General features: G+C 32.3%; 2 protein-coding genes across 4 annotated transcripts; one reads left to right on the top strand and one right to left on the bottom strand.

The window, feature by feature from the left end:
- Positions 1 to 359: 359 nt before the first annotated feature.
- LOC131621016 (uncharacterized) lies at positions 360 to 5,125 on the top strand. 3 transcript variants are annotated; one of them, XM_058892213.1, is made up of 17 exons: positions 361 to 699; positions 1,712 to 1,956; positions 2,077 to 2,154; positions 2,263 to 2,483; positions 2,582 to 2,674; positions 2,829 to 2,912; positions 3,098 to 3,208; positions 3,295 to 3,400; positions 3,484 to 3,546; positions 3,630 to 3,683; positions 3,790 to 3,847; positions 3,946 to 4,022; positions 4,122 to 4,192; positions 4,269 to 4,329; positions 4,430 to 4,489; positions 4,610 to 4,672; positions 4,824 to 5,125. In XM_058892213.1, the coding sequence occupies exons 2-17, from the start codon at positions 1,741 to 1,743 to the stop codon at positions 4,944 to 4,946; spliced, it is 1,539 nt and encodes a 512-aa protein (XP_058748196.1). In that variant the 5' UTR covers positions 361 to 699; positions 1,712 to 1,740; the 3' UTR covers positions 4,947 to 5,125. The 3 variants fall into 3 exon arrangements, with proteins under 3 accessions (XP_058748198.1, XP_058748196.1, XP_058748197.1); XM_058892214.1 differs by lacking the exon at positions 361 to 699 and adding an exon at positions 1,054 to 1,234; XM_058892215.1 differs by lacking the exon at positions 2,077 to 2,154 and having other exon boundaries at positions 360 to 699.
- LOC131621017 (3beta,22alpha-dihydroxysteroid 3-dehydrogenase-like) lies at positions 5,096 to 11,438 on the bottom strand. Its single transcript, XM_058892217.1, has 8 exons — positions 10,729 to 11,438; positions 9,882 to 10,031; positions 7,659 to 7,904; positions 6,374 to 6,463; positions 6,204 to 6,282; positions 5,993 to 6,099; positions 5,457 to 5,587; positions 5,096 to 5,351 (listed from the first exon to the last, which is right to left on the bottom strand). The coding sequence occupies exons 1-8, from the start codon at positions 11,233 to 11,235 to the stop codon at positions 5,243 to 5,245; spliced, it is 1,419 nt and encodes a 472-aa protein (XP_058748200.1). The 5' UTR covers positions 11,236 to 11,438; the 3' UTR covers positions 5,096 to 5,242.
- Between the last annotated feature and the right edge of the window lie 3,357 nt (positions 11,439 to 14,795).

Below are 14,795 nucleotides of genomic sequence, written 5' to 3'. Positions count from 1 at the left end.
TAAAATGGAAAATGTAAAGGATCAGAGTACCGCATTATCTTATACAAAATTCATACATAATGTTATCATTAAAACTAAGAATATTGATCAAAACATTTCTTGTCCTAAATGAGACACTCACCAGAGACGGCAAACCCATATTAAAAAAGATATTTTTAAAATTTTAGAAAGGATATTTTAGAATTTTAGTAGAGGGTTACTTAAAAAAGTTGAAAAGACAAAACTCAAAAGTGTTTAAATACGTGTCGCTGGATTCTCGTCTACGTGGCACTGTGTTCCTTCCCTCACTCTTTTTGCTTCTTTACTTTCATTTTCCCACCACATTCCCCTCAACCGAAAACAAGCATCGCATAATCCCAAGTTAAAGTAGATTCAGAATTTGAATTCTTTTTCTTCCGATCGAACATTAGTTCCTTAATTAAAAATCATTTAAGTTAATTCATTTGATTAAGCATGAATGTCATAAGTTAAGTCCTAATGTACTAAGCTGTAAATGCAACTAACTGCATTTGCATTTCACTTCCAATTACAATTTCAATCTCAATCTCTCTTTGTCATTTACCACGCCAAAAACAGAACTCCAAAACCGTTTCATTTCATATTTTTCTCTCTCTGTCACCATTTTTCTCTCCTCTACTTTCTCTCATCATCTCTACTTTGCTTCTGGAATCTTCCCTGGTTCTCCCTTCGATCTCACCGGTTCGTTTTTTCCTCTTCCCTAACTTTTTCATGTTCCTCAAAGCTTTTCGATTATGTTGTAGATTCTAGTTTAGATTACCGGTTAAGCAAGTGATAGTAAATTACCATAAGAATCGTTTCGTATCTTCACAATGGTTGCATCGAGCCGCTACCAACTATTTATTATTATTTAAAAAAAAACTTTTTCTTATTTATATAATAGACATAGGAGATATTTAAAATAAGAGTGTTGATAACAAAATAAATATAAGATTTTAGAGAAAAATAGAAGATATATGAGGCATAAGATAATTAATCAAGTCTAATAGTTTATGTAAATAAAAATAAATTCATGTACATATGGCAATATCTGCAATCACCACCGCAAGCACAATGACCTCTAGTGCAAGATCTGCAATTTATAATAATGCTTTAGAGATAGTAGATACTTATGAGATTAATGATTGAGAACTTGAATTTTCAATTTTGGTGTTTGTTTCAACATTAGTATGTTGCGTTTCTGCTTGTGCCTTATAACAATTCCTTCACACACAAGGTAACATTTCGAAAATCTTGTTACAGATGTATTTTCCTTTTTATTAGTGGTGTGATTTAGTGGTGTGATTTCCTGTTTTATTATGCTCTTATCTAATAATCTGTTAACGTGAAATTTATGCCTCCATGATTAATCAAGAATTTGTGATTGTGTATGTTATCATTTTGTAACCTCTCTAGATGAAGCAGTGATCTGGCCTCCTAAATCCTAAATAAAAGTATAGGTCTGCATGATATACAAGACGCGGTTTTTATTACCATTAGAATCACAACTCTTCCATCTTGTATATCATGCAGACCTTCAAGATGTTGAAACCAAACATCTAACCATCTTTTGATATACAAGTATGGTGTAGGTGTCCGATACGGACACGGTCACATACACGTCTTTTTTTAGAGGTGTCGCTGCTACATAGCTAATTGTTTTTGAAATATAATTCTATATCGTTTTTGTTTTGTCGATGATGAAATCTAACAGGACCTAACCAGTTGCATTCAGAACTTTCAATGGACAAAAGCTTGGTGGAATCTCTTGATAATGGAACTGAAACTAATACAAGAAAGCAGATCTTCTGTAACCGGCCATTGAATATGAAGAACGTTAATGCTGTGGGATTTGACATGGATTATACCTTGGCGCAATACAAGGCTGAAACTTTTGAATCTCTTGCTTATGAACACACAGTTCGAAAGCTCGTAGATAATTTTAAATATCCTAGTGAGGTTTGTCTAATTAGTCTTGAACTAATTCTACCATATTAAAATTCTTTTCTCGTGTTAGTGATGATAAAAGCGGCGTTATATTCTTTTTAGGGTTGAGTTACTCACTTTTTTTCCTTGCAGCTACTGAATTTGTCTTTTAATTCAAACTACATGGTTAGAGGTTTGGTTCTTGACAAAAAGAGAGGCAACATTTTGAAGGTCAAGATCAAACAAATGTTTTATACGTGTCCATATTTACGAACAAAAAAAATATATAAGGAAATTGCATGGATTTTTTTAAGATCCTTTTGTCTTTCATGTATTTAGATGGATTGCCACAAATATGTGAAAGTAGCTTATCATGGATTCGAAGAGTTGTCGAAAGAAGACAAAGTTCAAGCCTATGGAAAGTTTTTTGTGTCTAATTCTTTTGATGAGCCGGAATACGCTCTAGTAGACACACTCTTTTCACTGGCCGAAGCCTACTTGTTTGCGCAACTGGTTGATTTTAAGGATCACAATCCTGAGAAGATTCCACAGTCTGTTGAGTAAGTCTTGCAATTGTTTGCGTGAGTCTTCTTTTATCAAGTTTTTATGCCTGAATTCTTAAGATCAACTGCATCTTGTTTATGAGCTGTCATTCCAGTTATGCCTGTCTCTACAAAGATGTTCGAAATGCAGTAGATATGTGTCACCGAGATGGAACGTTGAAGCAAAAGGTTGCAGAGAATCCCGAGAGGTACAGATGTAAAATCTCTAGCACATCATAATTATAAATGGACAAATTATTAGTGTTATTTAAATATCATAGTTAGTCACACACACCACTGACTTTATGTTAAATTAATGAGGTAAAATTTCATATATCTCTGAATTCGCGATGAAATTATTAGGTATATCAATGAAGACAAGTCAATAGTCCCCATGCTTAAAATGCTTAAAGAGTCCGGACGAGTTACATTTTTGGTGACAAACAGGTAATGACGATTAATGTTATAAACCATTCATGCGCCTTCGCCCAACAGTTTAAGCCTTTACAGAAGTCATTTCATGATAAGAAAATATGCATTGTACTTATAAAAAATATTAGTATACTTGTACTAAGGTTTCTTTATCCACAAGAAATTATCTAATATTTTAAAGACTCTTCTCTATCTTACAGTTTATGGGACTATACATGTGTTGTCATGAATTTCATCTGTGGATCCAATGGGGTGAATGACGGGACCAAATTCGACTGGCTTCAGTATTTTGATGTTGTCATCACTGGCAGGTCATCGTTCTTATCTGAATATCTGCAGCGATAGCTGATATTATTTTATTCTGTCATCACTCTGCTTAAAATAATTTTTCATGCAGCGCAAAGCCAAATTACTTTCAGGAAGATAATCATGCTAACCTGTTTGAGGTTGAGCCTGAGAGTGGAGTGCTCCTTAATACTAACAACGGCTCTCCTCTACCTCAGGTCACAACAACTCATCAAATCTTGTATTAATTTCTTGAGTGATATTGCTCTGAAATGTGTCTTTTTGGCGAGTCTTGTTAAAGGTGGGTAATTTCGCAGCAAGAGTATCAACAAAAGATAAGAACAGTGCTCATAAGGTTTTCCAGGTATATTAATATTTACTTATAAGTCATCTGATTAAAATGTATACCTCAGTATTTTATTACAATACATAATGATTCCGTTTTAGGGAGGCAATGTCAGTCATCTGTATCCTCTACTTGATATAGGATCGAGTTCACAGGTATTAATTTTTCTTATATGAAAATATATCCATGCCAGATATCATTTTATGAATTCGAAGTTGCGACGTTTACATATACTTCTTGTGAACCTGGTAATACTTGCAGATTCTATATGTTGGGGATCATATATATGGAGATATACTGAGCAGCAAAAAAACTCTTGGTATATTAGTTTCTGTCACTCTTCTATTAAATAGATTATTGATTTTTTTTCATTATTTGGGCATTATCTTCGTTATGGTTCAATATATTCATGAGCAGGTTGGAGAACAATGTTGGTAATCCCAGAGCTTGAGACTGAGGTTCAACTCGTCCAGAAATTGAGGGATGATCGCAAGGTGTGCTTTTCCGTTCGTATGTTCATCTCTCAGTCAATACCGCCCTAAAAATTTAAGTAGACATTTCAGGTTGCGCTGACATTTCAGCGTTGTTTGCAGGAACTTAGATCTCTGAGGAGCCGTTGCGCTGACATTGAGGATAAAATGCATCATTTGAATCAGTCTCTCAAGTAAGTATAACTCCAGACGGTGTTCATCATCTCTTATTATCTGATTGCATTCTTAGCAGTAGACTACAATTTTCAGATTGAATTGTCCAGATGATGATACCAAGGAGAAGTTAAATTCAGAAATTGATCAACTGGAGGTTAGGCCTTTTAGGTTCAATTTTAGTTTCTGTCGTGTTATATGTATAGAAGTCAAAATCAGGGCACTTGTTTTTAAGTAGCTAATAGTTTTTTTATCAGGTTGACAGAAAGAATGTGCGATTCGATCATCAAGAAGCCCTAAGAGAGTTACATCAACAGGTAGAAAACCTGTAACCTTATTATCATTAGTTCTCGTTATGTTATGCTAGTCGAGTGTACACATTGTGTTCAATTTACCTTGTACATGAAATAATAGTTATTTAAAATAAACGATTGTAGTTTCACCAGCCATGGGGACAATTGATGAGGACTGGTTATCAGAACTCTCGCTTTGCTCAACAGGTAAAAATCAACATTCTTCGGTGCAGAACAACATTATTATTGCTGTTTATTTTTACCCTTTATAGCCATTCTATTATAGCATTGTATAAAATTGATCTCAAGAAATGAACTGTTATTAAGTTGATGAACGTTTTTAACATGCATGATGCAGGTTAAGAGATTTGCCTGCCTTTATACAAGCAAAGTATCGAACTTGGGCATGTTTTCTCCAGACAAATACTATAGACCTAGTGAAGATTTTATGCAACATGAATATGGCATTTTGGAAAGCTGAGCTCTGTAACTATCTGTCTGGTTTATGTCCTCTTGACTCAGTGACTCTCCATATCTGTTGTAAGTAAAGTCGGTGCGCGAGCATTTGAACTCTATTATGAGGGTAAAATGTTGACGCTGATTAGATTTTTGTTTTGTTGGATACTTCACTAGAGGGTAAAAAGTTGATGCTTATTAAAATGACAGAACTGCTAAACTAGTAGATATAAACTGTATTATTACTTATATTGGACAATAATTAAAACTGATTAAACTCATCTACAATCTTTCTTCTCTCTGTTGTTCTCCTCGGGCGCTTTAATTACATGATTTGGTTTCCACTCGAGTCTTCACTATGATAGGATACCTCTTCTGAGTCCTAGTGGTTGGAAAAAACACCAACTTATCTTCTTCTGCAGGAGACCAACTGAGGAATACAAATGAAACAAAACATTAGCATACAAAATAGAAAAGTTCCCGCGTCTTACTTAATAAACATGAGAATATGCAAAATGTTGTGGTTGCATTGTACCTATAACGAGTTACAATGCGGTGAAGAAAGACCGAGAGCACAACTCTGGCTAGCTCGTATCCAGGGCACAGCCGTGGCCCTCCTCCAAACGGTGTATATACATTTGCTGGAGTCATTGCTTCTGCTTTTCTCTGCAATTTTCATTATTAAGTAAGCAACTTGACACGTAGCAATCTAAGGGTATGATCAGGGTTCAGAAAAAAAAAATATGCTGCCATATAATGAGAATTTATGTCTCTGCCAATGATATTAATATCATACGTATTAACTGCATTTGACCACAACCTTCCATATTAGAAAAGAGTGTGGAATTGTGGTCACAGAGGAGATTTAAACCTCGAATAACATTAGACAGAGCAAAGGTATTATCTGTTTTTGAAGGGAGAGAAATTCAATTATGGGCTATAAAGTCTCATTGAGCCATAGTTTTTAAGGATATTTTTGTGTAAACTGAGCATCTCTGCTCTTCGCGCAACTCCAAAGACTTGATTTTTCAAGTCGAAACACTATCTAGATGATATGAGAGTGCGAGCTACCTGCCATCTCCATGGATTGAAGGTGCGGGCGTCCTTGAAATGATCAGGATTTAGATGTACGGCACGAAATGATGCAAAGACCTTCCATCCCTTTGGAATAGTGTAACCTACATCACAAGTAAATAAAATAAAAAATTTTAATATATGTTTTAATTTAAATTATGTTTTGTCCATGATAATATATAATATTAGATACTGTATATACTAATACCTTTGATATTGATGTCTGTCATTGCTCTTCTAAATATCCCACCAATTATGTTTGCCATCCTTAAAGTCTCATTCACAACCTATAAACAAAATACATATGTTTGAGGTTTTTGTATCTAAAATGGGTTTTACTTTTGATGTTTTGAATCAACAAAGTTTTAATGATCTTACACATTGAGTAAATGCCATTGACTTATAATCTATCCACTCCAATGGTTCATCTCGACAACTCTTCTTCGCTATGATTTGATCATGTTCCTCCTGCCAAAACAAAACACAAACCAAGTCTCTTATCAAACTCCATAATCAGTAACTTAGGATTATAAATACTAATCTTATGTTATATAATTGACCACTCATTCAATTCTTAATGATACTCATAACCTTTGATTGCATTTGCATCAATTTTAGTCAACAAAAAGGTTTTTGAAACGAGCAAAGCACGATTTCTAATGGAACAGTAGGGTAGGGACCCAGTACATAAATCTGCACTGCACTGCAACAAAACAGAACTAGCTAGTTCTCCATAAAAGGGCAGACACAAACCAAGTTGTCTTTATGAAATGACGCATAAGTCCCTGAACCAGTTCTGGTAATTTTTCTCTGAATTTTTTACTACTGACACCAAAATTACTAAGCTTGTAGTTAAGACAGGTCCAGAAATTTTGACCTTGTGGAAGAGTACAGTATTTATCTAACCCTTTGATAGTTACTTTGTCCAAGCCAATGCATGAGTTTCAAGTTTTTTAACTGTATTCACTGTACTCTAAAGTTTTAGGGGACAGTCTTTAACTCCAAATTTCAATATTACTGATTCAAAACTGCTTAATAGTAGATACCCAAAAAATACACATTGTTTAAAGTTCAGGCCGTGACATAAGTAAAATCTATCAATAATTACTATTGTCAGAAATTTAAATTCAAATTCTTCAACCATTTGTCTTTAACGAAGCTCATTAATTGCTCTATATCAGGTTTAAGAGTCCAGTTTAAGATCTCGTGGGACACCTGCTATCAGGTTTCCACTATCAGACCATCCATCATTTATTTTCACGCTTCAGATGTCCAGACCTGAGCGTAAAGAGGGTGTTAAGTGTCTCACGGTTTTTATCATCTGAGTTATACTTCTGAGATAAATCAAAAATCAAAATTAGGCCAATAATATAGCTAGTAGCTAGGGTTGGTGAAGTGGAGAGATTCAGATAATGAAAATGAGGTTACATCTTACAAAGGAAAACACACCACATGAACGATGGGGATGGACATGGACACTGGTGGGGTAATTCTAAGGATGGACCTATATCTATATCTTCCACCACCCTAGCTAAGTATAGAAACAAAACAACTATAATTATAAGAGCACCACATATGTATTGACAATATTGTTTTACACAATTATCTAGTTAAATTAGTAGTTAAACATCATTAATTCACTAGTTAAGTTTGTTTTGTGTACCTTGAGTTGTGCCAATGCTAGAGGATTTTCAGTGAGAAACTTGACTGCAAAAGTCATTATGGTAGAGGTGGTTTCGTAGCCGGCGACTAGCAATGCCAACATAAAATCGACTATTTGTTCGTCGGAAAAGTGGTCGCCGGAGGTCAACAATGCACCTAGCATGTCATTCTTTTTCTCTCCCATTACACTTTCTTTTCTTCTCTGCCTCACAATCAATGTTAATGCCTCAGCCACCTTTGTTCTTGCCTACATAATAAATATATAATAGCTTAGTCAAATAGTACTTCATAATGCATTGACAACAGTAAAAGATAATATAATTCAATTTTATGAAGTTGCATAATAATAGAGTCTATCCATTCCGACATCGATTTAGTCTTAGTTTTTCAACACTTATTTAATTTTTTCAATATATATTATACGAGTGTCATATATGTGTCAGACGTTACGCATCAACTGATACGTATTGAACACTACGACACCCCAAAGTTTATGTGCTCTATAGTAAACAACATAACTTTTGCATAGGGGTGGCAAAATGGATGGATTGGATGGATATGGATTGAATTGTTAATGGATGGATCAAAACAATCCATTAATCCATTAACAATCCACTAACATAACTTTTAAAAAATCCAATCCAATCCATCCATTAAGAATAAAATCCAATCCAATCCATCCATTAACATCTTTTTAATGGATGGATATCCATCCATCCACTAAACTAATTAAAATATTTTAATTATTTTATAAATTTTAGAAAATCTGTTTTTTTTAATTTTTTTTAAAATAGTTTTTCCTTAACTGCATATTTTTTTAAATTAATCTTTCAATACTTTTTATTAATTTTACATTGCATCTTCTTTAATCTCTAAAACATGGATTGATAAATTTTTTTTTCTGACCCACTGGCCACTGCTCATAGTTTAAAGGGTCTGGCATATTTAATACTTAAACTTTAAATTGTACTGTACTGATTAAATTAAAATATTTTGATAATGTTGCTTTTTATTAAATATATTTTTATTTCGTTTGCAAATAAAAAGAGATTTGTTATAAGAAACTTAAAAATATTTGCTTGTAGTTGAGTTTATCGGGGTCCATGTTTTAAATAATTACACTGATTTGTGTTTTGGTATTTATTTAAATATTTAAAATTTAAAATTCTATTGCATGAAATTATAAAAAAAAACTTGATATCTTCATATTTTATATTTTGCAAAACACATGATAAGGTGGCTAAGATCAAAGATATTTTGTAAAAGTAACAAAATTCAATATATATATATATATATATATATATATATATATATATATATATATATATATATATATATATATACACGGTAATTATATACAAATTATGATGTTTTTTTTAAAATGAATTGTGATGTTATTATATTATATTAAAATATTGAACCAGCACCATATGATATAACTTATTTCTCTTCAAAATAATCTTCAAAATAAGATTTGGTTTTGTTGCTCATTCATCTTCTTATAGGGAATCCAACAAAACAAAAAGTAGTGAATATATTTGCTACTGTTTTAATTTTAACTGAGATGTTATATATATATATATATATATATATATATATATATATATATATATATATATATATATATATATATATATATATATATATATATATATATATATATATATATATATATATATATATATATATATATATATATATATATATTTTGAGAGAGATTTATAAATTTTTTAAAAAATTATTTCACTTTTTTTTGAAAAAAATACATATTTATTATTTAACTATAAAAACTATCAATTAGTTTTAAAATCAAACATTAGATAATCCAATGGATTTTTAAACTTTGTTGGATGGATTGGATCCATCCATAACTTTAAATGGATGGATTGGATTCAATCCATTAACTATTCTTTTTTATAATGGATGGATTGGATGGATAATTTAGTGGATGGATTGGATGGATTTTACTCTAATGGATTTCATTGCCACCCCTACTTTTGCATATATCCGGCCAAACTCACCCCGACTTTGACCAAAAGGGAATACAGAGGCAAAACCTATCCCTAAACCTTGTGTTACCACACCTAATTAAGTGGGGTCCAATTCAAACTAAAATAATTGAATGTAGACAAATTTACTAAAATTCTTGTAGATCTACTAGTATGAGGTAGTAATATCAATAATGGAAAGAAACCAAAAAAAAAATGAAGTTGCACGTGTGTACCTTGATTGCTCTGCGGTAGGTACTAGAAAGTAGTGGTAAGGGAAGTGTGAAAAATCCTTCAATCACAAGCACATATTCTTTCCTAAGACTCTCACTCCATTCACCTGGATCAAAACTCATAAGCTGCTTCACTGTCAACTCAAATGTTATCTGCAAAATAATTAAATTTTTAATCCTTAAACAATATCTTAAATCACTTGTTAGCATAACTTAATTAATTTAATTAATATATAATATATAACCATTATAGGGAATGATTATATTCTTTCTAGCTATTATAAATTAGCTAATGTGGGGCCTAATATTGATGCATAGAATTAGACACACACATGGAATCTGAGTCATTAACGTCACATGCTAACATAATCAGATTAAAAATTAATTAATCAACCTTATTAGTACTAATCAATCCAAAATTAGATAACGATATAAAAAATGTTTTAGATGAACTTGTAACTAAATAAATAAAACAAACAAATTTGTGAGATGCAGAAAATTGGTCCACCACCTCTCCCACCAATTTTGTGCTACATATGATATGATGATGGTCAGTGATAATATTTCTATATAAAGAAAATATTTTAGGTTTTTATTTTTTACTTTAAAAATTCATAAAAAAAATTCTTATATTTATTCGTTTTTTTTTCATGGTCACATGCATAAATATAAAATAAAACATAGAAACACAATGAAGAACAAAAAAAAATTCAAAAAGAATTTAATATTACTAAGTTATTAGTTATAATTGAGTCGAACTCAGGACTTCTGGTTAAATCGAAAGATTCTTTACAAACAGAATCTTTTATAAAGCATAGTAAAAAATATTAGTGATGGATAGGTAGCTAACCTTCTTGGCTTCCTCCATGAGTAAAACCCGGTCGGACCAAGAATCCAAGTTGAGCCGAATAAGCCGGTCAATATCAAGAAGAAGATGATCTTTAATAATGGAAGAGTTAGCAAAACTCATAGTAAGTGAATGCATTCTCTTATGAAGAGAGCCTTTCATGAGAAGCAGAGAGTGTTTACCCAAGAGGTTCGATATTGAACCGGGGTAACTACATTCAAAAAGCTTCCCTTCGTTCATCAAAATAAACCGGTTTGTTTCCGGGTCAGCTGAAAAGACCGTCGGTTCACCGAATACATGGGTTGTGAAGATTGAACCGTACCGGTTCATTCGCTTGTCGATAAAAGGCTCTGGGTTGTCGGTTTTATAAGCTGATATTAGCTGTAGAGTTTCTCCGAGAAAGGGTAGTCCTAGACTTCCCGGCGGGAGGTTGTATCTTCGCCGGTATGTGCTCCGGTGGAGTAGAAAAATGAGAGTGAAGATTATAATGAAGAAGAGTATAATTGCCATGGAAAAGATGAGCAGAGAAAGTTGCAGTAACTTGTGTTTTATGTATATGTGAATGTTATTTCTATATATATATAAAGGTAGAGAGGGAAAAGGTTTAAGAGAGAGAGAGAGATGGGGGTGGTACTACTGGTGATGGTTTCAAGGAAAGGGAATTAATGGAGGGGGGAGAGGGGAAAGGAGCACACGGGGGGAGAATCTAAAAGGGAAGAAGGATTTGGCAGAAAAAGTTAATGTTGGATATTTTCGTATATATGTCTAAGAAAAAGTTAATGTTGGATATTTTTGTATATATGTCTAACACTAATCGAAATTTCAAAACCAAACCAAACCAATACAAAATCGCAAATCAAACCAAATCAAATTGAAATTTCAAAAAACCACACCTGCAGGTTCAGATTTATTTGGGTCATTTTTTAACAAAACCGCACCGTTCGATTTGATTTTCGGTTTGTATTTTATAAACAAAATCAAACCGAATCAAACTGCATTATGTTACAACCTAACTTTTACTTAACTTACATCTAACCCAAACTTAATCTATTATACCTTAACCTTATGATTACGAACAATTTTATCATTCTTACACATATGATTTCAATCCTTATCTTCTCAAATCTCTAATAGCATTATCGCGCATTCTTTGACACGTACTTCCCTCTTCTTCTCTAATATGTATTCTCTTATATTCTTTCTTTTTCACCTTCTCATTTTTATGCAAATATTCCCTATTTCACTTTCGTTTATTATCGCACATATTTTTCTCTAATCTCTCAACTCTTTTGTTTTTTCTTTTTCATCTTCACTAATCTCTCGTCTCTTCTATTTTTTTGTTTCAATATAATAATTTTTATATTATTTTATGCTATAACTCTATGTTTATTATTCCACTTTTGTCTAATTTAATTTTTATATATTAAATGGAAAGTTGTTGTCAAAATATGACGAGTTTTGTTGTTATTTGATAGTGTATGAATGTCTAAATACAAAATTATGTTGTCATCTATATGTGTATGTATGACTCAATAAAATATTTATAAAAAACCGAACCAAACCAAACCACATTGGTTTGGTTTGGTTCGGTTTTTTTCTAAAAACCAACCGACCCAAACCAAACCACACGATTTTTTATCTTGCGGTTTGGATGATTTTTTTTGTTAAAACCTCTCAAACCCCTACCAATTGTTAGCTCTATTTTTTTAAACTTTGATTTGCACTTTCATAATGGATGGTGGATTATAATTGTGGTGTGACAAACATGATACCCGCCTTAAGGGTAGTAAAACAGGTCCGATTCGATTCGTTAGGTAGACTTGTATTGTTTACATTTTAATGCAGGGCAGATTAAGGCTATATGTTCGTCCTCTCTAATGTGTTTGTTTCGTTTCGTCTCGTTTTTTTAGTCTTTTATTGACGTGAATATTAATTTTTTTTGTATTTTTAGGCTTAAATTGTGTGGTGTTTGTGCTTCCGCAACGCCTCGCACACTTTTTTGCGGGACGGATCTAAATTTTTGTTGCACAATTAATTATGTCTTCCCTGCTCAGCGCTATTTTTTTACAGGCTTTAGTGAAACAGGCATATTTGGTTGTCGTCCTTAATCCGTCTCATTTCAATCTCTATTGCAAAAAAATTAAATAAGTGGGAGAGACATAGTTAAGTATATAAACCTAAATCATATGTTCCATAAAAAAGTGAAAGTGGAGCATAGCGATCTCGTAGAGATCTCTGCATCTTTTAAATTTAAAAAAAATAAATATTTAAATGTTCACGCTAAAAAAATGAGACATGTACATTAGATAGCGTGGGCCTAAACATTATCCACCTGCATTATGGGTCGGAACCTTGATCCACTTGTATTATAGGTCAAATCTATTTTATCACCCTTAATTATCACGAGTTCACTTTATTTTTTTAATTATTTATGAAAAATATATTAAATAAAATATAAATAAAGTAGCTAACTCAAATATATAGTATAAGACTACTTCTAGATCTTAGGTGGTGGTAAATTAAGATGGAGGATGTTACCAAATTAAAAGCATAGAATCTTTAGAACAAGTGTTAAAAGTATGATTAAATTTAATAATTACTATGTAGTGGCACTTAAAAAACCTTTGATATATATATATATATATATATATATATATATATATATATATATATATATATATATATATATATATATATATATATATATATATATATTCAACCCAAAACTTTCGCCAACCACAAGCCTTCACAATGTTTATCGCCTTAAGAATTGCAGAGAATTATGCATTAATTGAAGATCCGATCTATAAGTTTTTTGCATAAGCGAGCAAAAAATCTCCATGGTAGTTCGTGAAAATGCCACTACAGCCACTGACTTTTGTAGTAGGAAAAATCGCTTTGTCACTATTGCACTTATACCAACCATGAATCGGAGGCGTGCAGAGAACTTTTGTAACGTTGGGAGCACGAGGAGGACGAATTACGAAATCCAATGCCTTGATCAAAGCAAAATCAGCAATCGAGATGGAAGAATGATTGTGAGCATTATTACTGGACAACATAGTTTGATTTTGAATCATATTGAGAGACTTCCTTCAGTTGGGCCTCAAATTATCATGCTTATACTTATTTCTAGCCGATCAAATTTGATTGAAAGTAAAATTGATTGCAGCTTTCAACACAAACTCAAATTGGTTTGACCTGCTAGAATTGCAAATATTGAACCAGTCCTCAAGGGAAATGGGGTTGGACTGAATCCCGGTCTTCCTCCTATGCCAATTCCAAAGATACTTTGAAAAAGGACACTAAAAATAGATGATTAGCACTTTCTACATTCGAATTGCACAAACAACAAATAGAAGCCAAAGAAATTACTCTTGATCTGACCAATGATTCAGTAAAAATTTTGTTATGAGAAAGCCTCCAAGCTATATAAAATAGACTTTCTAGAAGGAATGTAACAACTCCAAAGGTGCTTGGCCCATGGATACTCTGTGAAAAGCTCTCTTTGAAAGAGTATGCGTCCTTGAGAGAGAGCAGCCCCGAAACATTATGATTCCAAATCATTCTATCTGTAAGAGTGAATTGAGAAGAAGGGACATCGGGCAGTCTATTAGCCAAAGAAGGGAACTAAGCATTCCAACAATTCGGTAAAATCCAATTACCATCATATATGAAATAAGAGACAAAAGAGTTAACATTGATACCTTTGGAAGAGAGGAAATCCAAAGAAGTAAGTTTATAGAATGTAACACCCCAATTCTTGATTTACCTAATTATTTGAATTATTATGATTTAATTTAATTATTATGTGTGATAATTGAATTAAGGCTTAAATGCACCTTTGATCCCTGTAAGTTAGCGAGTTTCTGATTTTCGTCCCTGCAAGTTTTTTATTTATTTTGTTTTTGTTGTTGTAGTTTTTTTTATTATTGTTGTTGTTATTGTTGAGATTTAATGTTTAATGTTTCTATTTATTTGTTTTTTGTTGTTGTTGTTGAGACTTAATGTTTAACATTCTTTTAATTTAGCTTTTTTATGGTTACTATTGAGATTTAATGTTTAACTAT

The sequence above is a fragment of the Vicia villosa genome, linkage group LG7 (assembly GCF_029867415.1).
Source record: "Vicia villosa cultivar HV-30 ecotype Madison, WI linkage group LG7, Vvil1.0, whole genome shotgun sequence".
Lineage (NCBI taxonomy): Eukaryota > Viridiplantae > Streptophyta > Magnoliopsida > Fabales > Fabaceae > Vicia > Vicia villosa.
The sequence above is the reverse complement of the archived record's forward strand: the minus strand, read 5'-3'. Positions and strand labels throughout refer to the sequence as shown.

Excerpts from the sequence above, each read along its gene's own strand:
- LOC131621016 (XM_058892213.1), top strand. The coding sequence starts at position 1,741 with ATGGACAAAAGCTTGGTGGAATCTCTTGATAATGGAACTGAAACTAAT. Across the intron at positions 3,547-3,629 it reads GTGCTCATAAGGTTTTCCAG|GGAGGCAATGTCAGTCATCT; the intron begins GTATATTAATAT and ends ATTCCGTTTTAG. Across the intron at positions 3,684-3,789 it reads ATATAGGATCGAGTTCACAG|ATTCTATATGTTGGGGATCA; the intron begins GTATTAATTTTT and ends TAATACTTGCAG.
- LOC131621017 (XM_058892217.1), bottom strand. The coding sequence starts at position 11,235 with ATGGCAATTATACTCTTCTTCATTATAATCTTCACTCTCATTTTTCTA. Across the intron at positions 6,464-7,658 it reads TAGCATTGGCACAACTCAAG|GAGGAACATGATCAAATCAT; the intron begins GTACACAAAACA and ends TTGTTTTGGCAG. Across the intron at positions 6,283-6,373 it reads CAATGGCATTTACTCAATGT|GTTGTGAATGAGACTTTAAG; the intron begins GTAAGATCATTA and ends TTTTGTTTATAG.